The following is a 14,550-nucleotide window of genomic DNA, read 5'->3' on the forward strand; positions in this document are numbered from 1 at the left end:
TTTTATATTTAAGTTCAACGAAATTCCCATAAATAAGATAAAATTGTTAAGATCTACACTTTGCAGAAATTAAACAATCAATTATCGTTGATCGTTTAATAAAACTTCAATTAATGATCATACTTTTAAACTGTTAGTTACCGTTTGATACAAATAATAATTATTTCTTTATAAAAGCTTAATTTAAAATACATTTTAATTATGATTTAATAAGAAACGACTATTCCCTGGAAAATAAATTGGACTATGTATTTAAGTTTTATTTCGCTATTTTAATTTAATTTTTGAAGATTGTAAATTTTAAACTCTTCGTTATCATGCTTTTATAAATAACGTCTTTTTTGTAAGCTATTACCAATTATATAAATTGTGTTAAACATATTTAAAGCTAAATTAGTTCTGAATACTTTGAATTATGTTTTGAAAATTAAAATTTAGGAACCATTCAATCCTGTTTTAATTAATAAAGACATCTTAAACCTTTTACATTCAAACATTCTTAATTAAAAGTTGTACAATAATTATACAACACAAATGAAAAGTAAATAATAAATGAGATGTTTAAAGATAATTAATTTGGTATTCTAATCACAATAAGTGTTGCAATTAATCAGCAATCAAAATGATTTAATTCGCAAATTGATTTCGTTTAAGGCAATAAAAAGTGTATAAATCAGAAGCAGAAATCACACGCCATTGTGTTTTATCTATTAATTTGTAGTTTAATTGGATACATTTTGTGAATGAGTCTACTCTATGTACGAACGTGTATGTGGCCATAACGAAATGTGGCAGCAATAAAACAAAGCTGACCTTTTTGTTGCCACACGAGGTAGCAGAACGCGAACTTGTTAGGCCACGGTTGAAGAGGGGGAGGAGGCGTGCAACAATTAAAACTATTTTGGCCAAAACAATATCGACGCTGTTGCTATCGCAGTTGTTGCAGTAGTTGTTCTTGTAATTGTTGTTGTTGTTGTTGTTGCATGTTGTGTTGGCTGGCAACATTTCATTAGAACGCCAAAGGGGTTGGACCCGAGGTCAAACCACAGCATGCAATGCGAACCGAACCCAAGCGAAGCGAAGCAAAAGTGGGGGAGACAAGACAAAAGCTGATTACTTGGCTGCAATGGCTGACAGGACGTGGAGCAAGAGCAGGAGCAGGCACTAGGCCAGGGCCAGGACTCCCGACTCGGGCGTTGTTTCGCGCTTGATTCGCCATGGCTGCCATTTCTGTTTGTTTGTTGTTTATTTTGCCAGCGCAACGAAATTGCAAAGCATGTCCTTCTGCAAGGGATAAACTCGACACTACACAATGCACCGAACGAGGACGCGAGCAAGGACACAAGGACAGCGACAGCTACAGAGACGGGAGCTTAGCTAAGCAGAATAGAAACAGCTGCGCTGGCAGCAGGAGCGCTCATAATAAGATGGACACTCTCGCACACATTTTCAATGCTCGCTGCTGCCACAATAAGGACGCTACATTTTATTGCTCACAAGAATTTCCTCAACATTTCTTCGGTTTGCACAGCTCCTGCATGCCAAAGCCAGCTGGCGGTGGCTCGATGAGGAGCGTTGTCGGTCCCGAGATGGGTTCACTGCAGAAGCGTCCACTTCGTGGCCCAGCTGGCGGTATCACATCCTGCTTTAGATTGTCCAGTATACACTCCAACTCAGGCACCGTCAGATCCTCATAGATGTCATCGTTGATGCCCAAGACAGGCGCATTGACACAGGCCCCGTAGCAACAAGCTGTCTTCAGCGTGAACTGCATATCACTCGACGTCTCGTTCTCCTTCAACTGCAACACTTCCTTGCAGGTGTTCAGTATGACATCGCCGCCACGCAGATAGCAAGGCGTCGAAGTGCAGACTGTCAAGCGATACTTGCCCTCGGGATGCTGCCGGAACATGGTGTAATAATAGGCCACCTCCCAGGCCTCGAAGTGATCCACCTTGATCATGTCAGCCACCGCTTTGATGGCTGTGATCGGCAGCCAACCATATTGACGTTGAGCCAAGTCAAGTAGCGGCAACAGCGCACCGCGTTGCTCCTTCTCGGGATAGTTGCTGAGTAGGTCCTTGGCACGGCACAAATTCTGCTCGGTGAACTCGAACTTGAGCTTGTCGTACATGTTGCTGGCATCGAGCTTGCAGCGATTTGGTTGCTTTAGCAGCACGCGGCCAGGCAACTGGAGCAGTCCTTTAACAATGCCAAACATATTTGCCTCGAATATCGTATGTGTGTATCGTAAGAATATATTTGTGTATGTGTTGAGAGAGAGAGGGAGTGAATGGGGGAAAAAAATGATGAAAGTTTTTCCGCTTGCTTTGCCCTTGCCTTGTAGTTTAGTATTTCAATTTGATATTGAAATTGTCAGCGCTTTGTTCCCATTACAACACACTCCTCTTCGCTCTCTCTCGTTCTTCCTGTGTGTGGCAATCAAATTAGCGATACGCCATAGATTGTAGAGGAGGTTGTGTGCTTGCCATGGCAACAATCGTCATTTGATGCGTCTGGCGCCAATAACTAACTGGCACAATATGTCAATCAGTACCCGATCGACTGCTGCTTTTATTGGATGCCCAAGCTACGGGCTCCCTTGACTCTGACTCTCTGACTGTGTCGCTGACTCTAGAGCCCCCAACGTGCTGGAAATTGCTCAAATTGTTCAAATTGCATGCCCCGCCTAATTGGCAATATAGAGAGCCAAAGCAGCAAGCGTGGAGCAGCAACAGCAGCAGCAGCAGCATCAGGAGCCTCTCCACTCTCCACTCAATTGGGGCGCGTGTCGCAGTCAATCACTTTGATGGGACGCCATTGTTATCAACACCTGTCCTGGCTCTTACTTTTACTTCCCCATTTACAGTTCGCTGTTTGCTGTTCGCCACTTGCCTCAATTTTTACAGCTATTAATGTGTCCGCTCTCCCTTTCTCTCCTCCTACTTCAACTCCAACTCCACATAAAGTAATATCTCGTAAAACGCATTACACACATGTAGTACCAAGTGTCTGTCTTTCTCTTCGTCTGTTCGTCTATTGTGTAATTCTGCAAAGTGTCTAATAAAATTTTGCCATAAGCGTTAATCGATAATGGCTGTTAAAATTGCCATTGATTACAAATCACATGGATTAATATTATATGCACATTCCACAAGCAGAAAAAAGGCCGTAATAAAGATAAAAGTCAGCGCCAACAATAAACGCACAAAAACAATTGAAAACTCTTAACAAGCTGGTATCCAATTTCTTTAGAATATAAAAGAAGCCCTAATACCATCCTATGCTAAATTCAATACCTTAAATACTTTGTTTGATATGATTATTAAAATGGCAAACAATTGTATGTAAAATTCTTAAGTAATTGAGATTGTAATCTATTATCTATAATATAGGAACAAATATATTGAAAATTCTAAATCGACTTCGTATATTTCTATCTTTTGAAAACTCAGTTTGTAATTAAGATTACATAAAATAAATACATGGATATGCACAATATTCATATACTGTGCAGTACATACAGTAGAAGTATACATATTGCATAAATATAGTAATATCAAAAATTATTAATTATGATCAAATTAAAAATCTCGCCAACAACAATTGGAAAACAAATTTTATCGAATTATTGTACCTAAATAATTTGGGTGTAAACATATCAAATCCCGTTGGTTGTCTTTCATAATCAATAATAAGCTTTGTATCATTTGTGTCATACATAAATGCTGCATCAGATTTTAATAAGAACAAATTTCAAATGACTCAAAGCTTTGGCAACCATAAAATGCAAACATTAATTAAAAATAATCTCATCAATAACAAATGTAACCAATTATATCTAAATCAAAATCTCATCGTTAAGAGTAAACTTTATTGAAAAATAAATAAATAATTTGGGTGTATCCTTAAGCAAACTATTAAACAAAATGTAGTTACCTATCTACTGTATCAAAGCTGTTCTATAGTTATGCTGCATTTAAAAATAATAATTAAAAGTACCAAGCAACATGAATCAAATTCAAACATAAATTTAAAACGTTGCCATAAGCAATTGCTAACAAATGTAATAAATAAATTTGATTTCGCCTTGAATAAAATACAAACCAAAAATCTAGTTGTTTATCTATGCAAATTAATAATATTTTGAATCAACGAAAATTATGCAATAAAAACTCAAATCAAATCAACGAAAGTTTGACATTGAAAACTCCAATCAAATTTTATATAGTATCAGTTGTATAAAATCTGTACAAACCGCAATAAAATCATAAAGTAAAACTAAATCGGTTTGATTGGTTAACGAATTAAATGGAAAGCCGCAAATAATATTGGGAACTGCATTGAAAATAGTTTATGTTGTTATTATTGAGAATATTTCCCGGAAAGTTTATTTGAATCATTATAATTAACATGCATAGTTTTCGTTTTTATTATTGGAAATATTTCGCGGAACTTAAAGTTTATTTGAATCGTTAATATTGAGAATATTTTGGGGAATTTAAAGTTTATTTATCATTATAATTAACATGCATAGTTTTTGTTGTTATTATTGAGAATATTCGCGGAATTTAAAGTTTATTTGAATCATTATAATTAACATGCATGCAGTTCTGAAACTCATGGATTACTTTGGACACTTTCGAGTAGCGAAACATGCTGACCTCAGAGACCAGACCAGATTCCCGGAGTCAAAGTCAGAACCGTAACCAGAGCCATAACCAAGCTATAGCTAGAGTCAACTTCACAGTCATCGTTGTAGCCAGTGAAGTGCAACAGCAATTGGCCACTAAGCACTTTCCAAAGTCTTTTGCATTTTGAGAGCCAGTTACACATAATTTGTGTTGTGATAGTCGGTGTTCTCGGTCTCATTCTCGTTTTCGTTTTCGCTTTCGCCCTGAACCCCACCACAAAGAATCCAGTTGTTATTGTTGTTATTACTGTTGTTGTTGTTGTTTGGTGGTTATGGGCAAGTTTGTGTTATGCCGTGCAAGTTGTTCGGCAGCAGTTTTTGGCTGTTGTGCTCAAAACATAATTAAGTGCTTTACAAGTTGTTAAATGTAAGTAAGGAGAATTTGTCATAACAGTGAATGTTCATGATGTACTAAGCGGCAATAAATTTTACTTTTACAAGAGCCAACTAAACGCAAATAAACGCAGAGCGAAAAAAGGGAAAAGAACAACCCAGAAATCAAGTATGAATTCAACTCGAAGTAAGGGGAGCCAAAAACAAGCTCAACAAGTTGGCAAGTTCTTGAGGCAACTAACTGACTGAATGACGACTGACTGACTGACGACTCTCGAGTCTCGACCGAGCTGATGAAGTGGCAATGGCCAGAAGGAAACGTCAGTTGAAGTTCGCAAGTCGAGCACAAAAGTTGAAATTAAATCAAACATAAAACTGAGTTGAAGAAAATTACCCTGACCCTAAGCGGGACTAAAGACTAAGAGACTGAGGACTGTCGACTGACGTCCTTCGTCCACAATGAAATGAAATGGAGCAAAGACGAAATGCCAAAAGTGTTAGGAACTTTGTTATACTATTTTTGTTGATTTTACAAAACTGCGGCGAGGCACGCAGCGAACCCGACATCGAGAGGCGTGATGGATTAGCAAAGTTGGAGTTTAGCGCCAAGCAGCGTGATGCAGAGGCGGAGACGGGGAAGCAGGAGGAGCACAATGTTTTTAATTTTGCAAAAATTTATGAAACTTTCTATGCACAACTCATGCACAACACCACAGCTGGTCAGAAACAAGGACGCGGTATACGAAGTCCACAGGCGCAACTGATGTGGGAGACGCCTCCGGAAGAAGTTGTGGTGGTAACATCACCGAAGCCATACCATTTAGTTGATCCATTGCATCCCGATTTGGTAGCTGCAAGGAAACACACAACCACCACAATGAAACCCTTCAGCATACTCGAACACTTGAGCCAGGAGCAAGCGGAGCTGCTGCGTCAGCATCGTCGCAACGTGAGTTTGAATCTGCTGCAAGCACTGCATATGGAGGAGCAGCTGCTGGATCAACACACAACTACAGTGAAGCCAGTGAATGTGTTTGAGCAGCTCAATGAGGAGCTGACTGAACAGGAGAAACACACGACCACAGCAAAGCCATTCAGTATATTGGAGCACTTGAGTCAGCAGCAGGCGCAGCAGCTACGTCTCAAGTTACCCAACAGCAGTTTCAGTTTACTCGAAGCTCTGCACATGGAACAGCAGCAGCTGGACAAGCACACGACCACAGTGAAGCCCTTTCATTTGGCATCGCAGCTGAATCAAGAACTGGACAAGCACGAGGGAGTCGAAGAACAAGCAGCGCAATCGGCGCAAGAGGAACTCTTTGAGGTGGAACAAACGGTGACAGCGCCGCTGGAGCAGCACAAGGAAGCAGAGCAGCAGAAGGCTGTGGAGCCAGAAGAATCAACGCGTGCCAAGGAGAGTAATAAGAGAAGACGCAAAAGGATCCGGAGACGTCGTAAGCGTATTCGACGCAGACGCAAGCGAACACGTCGGCGACGCCGCAAGAAGCGCAAGAAGAGGCGTAAGAAGCGTAAGAAGAAGAAGCACAAGGGTGACAAGGACAAGAAGAAGCGTAAGAAGCGACGAAAGAAACCGTATGATACACACCCTTCAGTCATCGGACAGCAGGCGCAACTGATCTACGCGAATCCCACCAAGCAACCGTATCATTCTCATGGCGATTACTATCCACACGGACATCCGTATCCGCATCCTCAGCAACCTCAGTTGGTGCAACTGGTGACCACTAAGCGACCTGCAACAACTCCAGCGCCTTTCAGCAAGATCAAGTATCTGCTGCGTCACAACAGTCTCTTCAAGAAGAAGAAGAAGGAGTGGTTCAATCATGTGGGTCATGTGCTTTATCCCTTCATCAAGTTTGTCGCCTTCTTCACCGTATTGAATCCTTTTACTCTTGGTGTGTTTCTCTTCACACTCATCTCGCCCGTTGTCTTTGGCTTCCTCGGATTTGTCGCCTTGAGTGTGCTGGTTAAACCCTTTTTGCATCTCGTTTTTGGGGTCAAAGACAGCGTCGATGCCATTGACAGGCAGCGTTATCTGGCCAACAAGCGTGCTCAGCAACTGAAGTTGAATCTGCGTCCAGTGACTATTCACAAACATTACTATCAGCAGAAGCCCCTGCATTCGACACCACCTCAGCGCTATCGTCCTCTTGCTGACTGGCGAAGACAGTCGCCTCCACATCCTCTTGATCGACGACAGTTAGCTCCACATCCACCGGAGAGACAGCAAGCAGCTCCTCTTCGTCCACCCGAAAGACGACCTACTCGTCCTTCTCGTCCACCAGAGCGTCGTCACAATCCATTGCTGCCCGCAGATCGAGAAGTCTTTGGTTTTCTCTAAATAAATAAATTCCAATTGCATAAACCTAAACTTTGTTTTTTTTATACTTGCTAATTGTAAACGTGGTAAGTTTAATAAAAGAAAACTTGAGATACGACTGTACGTTTGTCTGTCTGTATCCGCCTCTAATAGCTGCTAGATCTTAGTGACCTTATATGATAGAGGTATTCAATTTGGTAACAACATTGTAAAAACTGTTTATACGTTCATATGATGTGATTACTCACATCATTTCTCAAAATAAGAAAACGTAAAAATGAAAAATCACATATGTAGATTACATTCTGCTTTGATTGCTATACATCTAAATTGTAAATTTGAATGATACCCTGACAAAAAGAACAAATTATTGAGGAATGTACAATGTATTGAGTCGAATGTACTAGACTGGGAGATAGTCGCTACCTATTTTCATGAATAACAGAAAACTTATATGACAAACAGTGTTAAAGTTTATTTATTTCTACATAAAATATATAAAATATAAAATATTCCATTTATTAACATATTGTCAAACTAAGCAACCAAGTCCGTGCATTAGAACTTTTGAATGTGCTTTGCTTTGCCTGCTTTGTCTGACAATCTAGTATATTTAATACTCTATGGTATATTTTTAATGTAGGATTTGGTATATTATATAAATAATACCGCACTGTTTTGTTATTCCTCAAAATGAGTAGCGAGTATCGCTCAGACGAGCACACTACTGTAGCTTTAGTTCTAGTTTTAATTTATAAAAATTCATTCTCGTTTGCACTGGCTAGTTAGTCAAAGTTGAAATTCTCGTTCTCAGCCCAAACAAATCCTCATCAAAATGTTTGGGATCAGGCGATCTCTTATGGCCCAAATGCATCTACATTACGATTTCCTGGCTGCCATCAGCATCGTCATCACGATAGTGGTGGCTATCGTGGACTACGGCCACAGTATGTATGGCTGTGACTTGATCTGGTGGCTAGAGCAGCTAGAGAAGTTTGGGGACAAACCGTTGGTGGCCATTCTCATAGTGGGTTCCGTGAAGATGATGCTCATACTGCTGTTGACGCTGCTCAGTTACCTGAAAGTCAAAACGGATGTGGATCCCCCCATCTCGGAGATCAAGCGCCGCTTCGCTCGCTTCGTTCTGATGCGTCTGCTGGCTGCACACGATAAATTCCTGCTTGATTGCCAGAGTGATCTATTGGATCGTCATGCGGCTTTTGTGGCAGCAGTAGAACAGTTTCGCTCGGATGCGCGTAGCATCTGTGAGCGCACCATGCCGGAGCAACAGCTACTGCCCCTGGAGGAACGCGAGGAGGCGGAGCTGTTAAGGCGCGGCTACAGATGTCTTCCGCACCTCCGCGAGGCGGACATGTACAAAATGGTGCTGGCCTTGTCTTTGCCTTAGCGAAGAACAGAGGGTTGAAGAGCGGCAGTAGCACAAAATTCACGCAACTTTTTTAATTAGAATTGGCCAAACAATTTTTTGTAATACCCTGTAAGCCGCAGCCCCCAAAAGAAAGTGTTGAATGTTTCCCAGGTGCTGTTGAATAAATGAAACACGAATACATAAGGACTTTATGGTCCTTAAAACCGATTCAGTTAGCAGCTTGTTTGGAGGCAATTATTAGTTGAGCGGCGTTTTTAAAGCTATTGCCGCTGATTGTTGTCGTCGTTGTTGTTGTCTTGTTGTTTGGCGAATGCAGAGAATGCTGAGAGCCAATATCAATTGAGCTTTTGCAATTTGCTAGCGGATTGTGAGCCATAATGGAATTGCCTTGGGAACGTCATTTTGTGTGGCTCAAAACAAGTCGCAAGTGCCATAGAAATGCGGCGGTAGTAGAATATATACAAAGCACCAGAGTGCAGAGTACAGAACACAGAACACGAAGAGCACGAAGAGCAGAGCAGCAAATAGAACGAGTAATAATAAATAAAATTGTAGTCAATTCATAAGGATTTTGCAGCTACAAATAGCAGTCAGCAGAGGCAGCTAGCTGTAGATGGAGGACGAGAAGGAGCTAGAGGTGGGGGGATGGAGGTGGAAATTGAGATGGAGATGAAGAGGATTGGGCCACAAGACAGGCGACAGCCGACATGCAAACAACATTCATTCATATTTACCAAGCGACTCTGTGATATTCCTCCGCCTCCTCCTTTTAGCTATAACTAAACCTGCAGCTCACAGCTCCCATCTCTTCCATCTCCATCTCCAATTCCAGTTTCCACTCCATCTCCATCAGCTTGCACAATGTGCGTATAAATAACGGATTTCCTGTTATAAAATATTTGTAACGACATTTTATGTACGCCGATTTATATGTTCCATTGTGCAGCGAGTACTCGCATACATTCACATTCATATACTCACACTGACACTCACACTCTCAAAACACATACTCATACTCATGGTTATGGTAAGTATCGTCGTGGTGTCGTCGCTATGATACTCTGGCACTCTGTCATCTCTGAGGCAGTTATGGTTAAATATATCTATGACATATGACAGCTCTGCATAGACTGGAATGAACTGGAGACCTAATGGGAGACTCTCTAAGAGTGGAGACTTTCGACTGGAAACTGGCCTAACCTTTGGAGTGAAGCGAAAATTAGGCTGCTAAATGGAGAGTGGATTAGTTTTAATAATAGATTGGCAAATAAATTATATAAATAAACCATAAACTCAACTGGAGCATGGTATAAATTAATCTAGATTATAAAAGAAAGACTTTACTTACCGTAGAGATAAATATATTATAAAATGAAACACATACTCAACTGGAAGCAAAAATGAAGTAGTAGAGATTATACACTCAAATGGAAAGGCGCCACACGAAAGGATTAAGGTGGAGAGGTAGATATATAGATACAGGAATAAGATTTCTATATAACTTTTAATGGCAGAACTGAAACATGCAATTAGAAGATTATATTCTCTTAGAATGGTTTGAAAAGAGAAGACTGAAGTCGAGGATGGTCTATTTTATATAATGAAATAGTAAATAAATTAAACCCTGAATAATCATAGATTATAAACTCTACTCGAATAGCATGATGCCATAAGGAAATATTGAAGAGGAGACACTTATAGCAATTACATATGATATGTATATAATGTATTAGATTATGCGACGTTAAATTTGCAAAGAAGAAAATAATAAAAGGAATATTACGATTTGACTAGTTCAGCTAAAGGAACAGCAAATAAATTGTATAATACATCATAAACTAAGATGGAAAATGGGAAGATTGGTTAGTACTCTCGACATGGTTAAATTATAGTTAACTCTAAAATAAAATAAAGAAGGCTGTAGATTAGAAATTATTATTATTATTTTATTAAAATAACGAATACAAACTAAAAACTAGACTATGTTTAGAATCGTAAGAGTTCTGCAGAGTGGACATAACACATAAAATGACTCAAAAGTGGCGACGAGATTAAATTACTTATGTACTTGGTGTGCAACTGCAACTTATGCCGGCCATACTTGCAGCCGTTTGTGCACAATAAAAGATAATCACTTCTAGAACTATTGGAGTAGAAAGCATTAAGCGTAATTCCTTTTAAAGGAATCACAACTCAGGGGAAGCACCAAAGACGAAGATTGTGAAACAACTCACAACTCTCAACTCTCTGCAGCTGTCAGTTGGCAAACAGTCAAGTGAGATGTGTGCTTCCCACATGCCACATGCCACTTGCCACTTGCCAGGCTGCTGTGGCAGTTCCATAAATCACAGCCATATGAATGTTAATCTACAGCACTTGACACAACGAGAAAAACCTAACTAATATTTTTGATGATGACCTGTCCAGTCGCTCAGCTCAACTCAGTTGCTCAGGTGAAGACCGAAAAAACATCTCGCTCACATTTGGATTATTTGTATTTTAGATTTGCCACTTAATATTGAGCACAGCTCTCTCAACTAGCGCCTGAAAGTATGCTCCAGGGAATGCGCACGAGAAAGAGGTGTACGGAGAGAGAGAGAGAGAGAGAGAGAGAGAGGGGAAGTTAGTTGAGCATTGGGAGATGGCATATCAAAGAGCAGCAAGGCGTTGAAGCACAGCAAATTCAATTCAACTACTGTTGCTTAGACAGTTGTGTTGTTTTTGTTTTTGTTTGATAAAAGGACCAAACGGGCCAAGTGTAACGAAGTGAAGGAAAGGGCTGAGTAGGAAGTGAAGTGGCCCCAAAACAGCAGCAGCGTCCGAAAAACCCAAATAATATTAATATGCAAATTGAGTTTTTTAGTTGAGCGATCTAAGCGGATAACTGTGGCTCCCCTTACCCCTACCCAGCCAACAGACACGGACACAGAAGAGGCCTTTGAATGGACAGCAAACGCAGCCTCTAGAGATCGAGTCGAGTCGCCTCAAGTCGAGAGTTCTGTGAGCACTTTGCTTTATTGATTGGCAAACGAGAGAAGGATGCGACAAACGGCAACGACAACGGCAAACAGCAACAGCAGCGAATTACGAGTACTATATATCACACATTTTGATTCAAATGCGACTTGCGAATCAATTGAAATCATATTTTATTAAACGTTTACGGGACCATTTCCCACAGCCGCCACGGGCAAAGAACAAATGCTTCTATGCCTTGGGAGAGTCTTGCTGCCTCAAATCAATATACTATAAAGTGTGTGCAGTACATACAACATAAATCGGATAAGGATAAGGATCAGCCGAAGGCTAGAACGGAGCGCCAGAGAGAGTAAGAGAAACTGAGGCAAGCCGCCGGGCGGGACACCAAAAACACATACAAAAATATTTACAAGAACTTTGCTGCAAAGTAAACCAGCCCAAAGGCAACGCATCAAATGCGAATATAAACACATAAAAAAGAAAACGAAAAGAAACGAAAAGAAATACTCGAAAATTTTCAAGCATTGAAGGCGAAGGCGTGGCCATATGGAGGTCGTGGGTGGAAGTTATGAAATTTGCTTTTCTGCATGAAATAAATTTTCAACAAGAAATTGGAAAACGAAAAGCGCAATGCAAACCAAACGCACAGATTGAAAGCAAACGAACAGAAAAAGGAGAGTGACGGAGAGGGAGAGGGAAAGGGAGAGCGAGTATCAGGCAGACAAACTCTGACAAACAGCCCGTGCGAATGTGTAGAAATGGCACGATTCCACAACATCAACGTACCCGGTAGATGGAGAAGGTGAGTTTGCCAGAGTCGTGTCGTCTGGCAAAAAAAAAGAACAGAAGAAAAAAAAAAACAAGAAATGGCCTCAAGGATTTGCCAAATGTCACGCAACTCGAACTTGTCGCTGTGGCTGTCGCTGTTGCTGACGCTGATGGAGTCGGATTCCAATTCAGATTCAGATTCGCCATGCGAATGCGACTGCGACGACTGCGAAACGTTAAATTCAAAGCAAATACTCGTACCGCAAAGCAATTGATTTATAATTACGCTCGTGCCGGAAGTGGGCCGCTGCCAGAGCCGTTTACCGATTTGCTCAATTAGCCAAGGCTGCATGGCAAACACATTTCACTACAGCCTGAAACTGAAACTGAAACCGGCAGCGATCCAGAATGTTAAATGGCCCACTGGCAGCTAAGGTAAGCTTCGAGCTGGAGTTGGAGTCAGAGTGGGAGTTAGGGTCTTTCTCTCACTCACTCTCTTGTGCGCAATTTCCGCTTGACATGCTGTTCGCTGGGCAATTTCGTTTTTTGTGTTTGCTTTCTTTCAAGTTTACCTTCCACCTGTGGCGCACACGGTGCGTATGAGCGTTTTGCCATCCATCCAAACGGCAGCATAATTTGCTCTGGCCTTTTCTGTCCTTGGCGTTGCCAGAGTTTTTAATGCCAGCAACCAAGAAAAACAGAAAAAATGGCCCCCCTCAAGTCAAGACCAACTTTCGAGGCGTCTTTTTTGCTAAACATATGCAAATTAGAATATTTGTATGTGGCAGGATAACAAGAGACAGCCCCAGGCTCCAGGCACTTGCTAGCCTCTCTCTGATTCTCACCAGACGTATGCGGCATAATAAATTCACAAATACACGTATGCTCCCCATACGAGAGCGAGAGTATGGTTTGAAGACTTCGTTTGGGGTCGCCGTCTAGACATAATTTGAGGCCAATTTATAGTGAGGATTAAGCGAAAATGTAAACCTAATACACCTAATTATTGTTTGATGTGTTCTCGAGCTGAAAAAATAACTGCTAGCATAATCAAAGCCAATAAAACGGGTTCGTAAAAGAAAAGTATAATGCGAAATTATGCAAAAATTTGGTATGATTTTTAAAGTTGTTCGTGTTGCTTTTGCAGCTTTTTCATGTGGCGACATAAAAAGTAGTTTATATGAAAACAGTTTAATAAAAAGAAAATTTGAAAATATTTGCATTTTAAATTACTTTTAGTCACGTTTCCAAAATAGACTAAAACAAGAAATATGTACATATGTGAAAATATAGATAAATGTGTTTATTGGAGATAAAGTTTTATCATGTATCATATACACATTTATTTAAAAGTACTACATCCAGCTTTCTGTGCATGTTTATGGTTTATGGAAATTGAGAATCCACTTTACAAAAATCTTGAAACTAGGTTTGACTAACATATTGAGGTTACCTGGACTACATCACCTCGCCTTGAGCAACATATTTAAATCATATGTCTAGTATACACTTTATTACCCATTATATGTCTCTATTTTAAAAGACAGCATAAAAACACGTATTTAAAGCCTTGCTACGCTTTAAAGGCTTAAGGCGAAGGCCAGTTTTCGGGAATGCGATGTATCTCAGCTGCTGTAATCCATTGAATAATTAATTCCTTGCGCCTTCTCCCACATCTACTTCATCTCCTTCTTCGTCTTGGTCTCGCATAACCGCACAGTGGAGAGGCAAACGTGCAATCGCGAGGTCACATCAACACGCATTGAAGGATAAATCGAAAAAGGTAGAGGGCAGCATAACACGCCTAATCCTGATGTCAGCTCACGCTCGGTTCACCTTAACACATCCACTTCTCTCACACACAGTACTCAAGCCTTAGCCTCAAGCATGTCCGTTATTTTGTTTACAAGAAAACATAAATCTCGGCAAAGGCAGGCAAAGAGGCGTATACATTTTTCGGTATGAGCATGTCTATCTGTCTCTCTGTCCGTCCGTCCGTCTCTCTGTCCGTCTGTATGCGGTCGAAAGGATTGCCAACGGTTGCCG

General features: G+C 40.6%; 3 protein-coding genes across 3 annotated transcripts; 2 read left to right on the top strand and 1 right to left on the bottom strand.

Moving 5' to 3' along the window:
* Positions 1–1,446: 1,446 nt before the first annotated feature.
* LOC133844053 (NADH-quinone oxidoreductase subunit E) lies at positions 1,447–2,298 on the bottom strand. The gene has a single exon (XM_062277880.1). The coding sequence runs from the start codon at positions 2,219–2,221 to the stop codon at positions 1,508–1,510; it is 714 nt and encodes a 237-aa protein (XP_062133864.1). The 5' UTR covers positions 2,222–2,298; the 3' UTR covers positions 1,447–1,507.
* Positions 2,299–5,378: 3,080 nt separating this feature from the next.
* Positions 5,379–7,388, top strand: LOC133840058 (uncharacterized). The gene has a single exon (XM_062271713.1). The coding sequence runs from the start codon at positions 5,496–5,498 to the stop codon at positions 7,386–7,388; it is 1,893 nt and encodes a 630-aa protein (XP_062127697.1). The 5' UTR covers positions 5,379–5,495.
* Positions 7,389–8,101: 713 nt separating this feature from the next.
* Positions 8,102–8,964, top strand: LOC133844244 (uncharacterized). Its single transcript, XM_062278156.1, has one exon. The coding sequence runs from the start codon at positions 8,203–8,205 to the stop codon at positions 8,773–8,775; it is 573 nt and encodes a 190-aa protein (XP_062134140.1). The 5' UTR covers positions 8,102–8,202; the 3' UTR covers positions 8,776–8,964.
* Positions 8,965–14,550: the final 5,586 nt, after the last annotated feature.

The sequence above is a fragment of the Drosophila sulfurigaster genome, chromosome 3 (genome assembly GCF_023558435.1).
Source record: "Drosophila sulfurigaster albostrigata strain 15112-1811.04 chromosome 3, ASM2355843v2, whole genome shotgun sequence".
In the NCBI taxonomy this organism is placed as follows: domain Eukaryota; kingdom Metazoa; phylum Arthropoda; class Insecta; order Diptera; family Drosophilidae; genus Drosophila; species Drosophila sulfurigaster.

Coding starts and splice junctions, on each gene's coding strand:
- LOC133844053 (XM_062277880.1), bottom strand. CDS start 2,221: ATGTTTGGCATTGTTAAAGGACTGCTCCAGTTGCCTGGCCGCGTGCTG.
- LOC133840058 (XM_062271713.1), top strand. CDS start 5,496: ATGGAGCAAAGACGAAATGCCAAAAGTGTTAGGAACTTTGTTATACTA.
- LOC133844244 (XM_062278156.1), top strand. CDS start 8,203: ATGTTTGGGATCAGGCGATCTCTTATGGCCCAAATGCATCTACATTAC.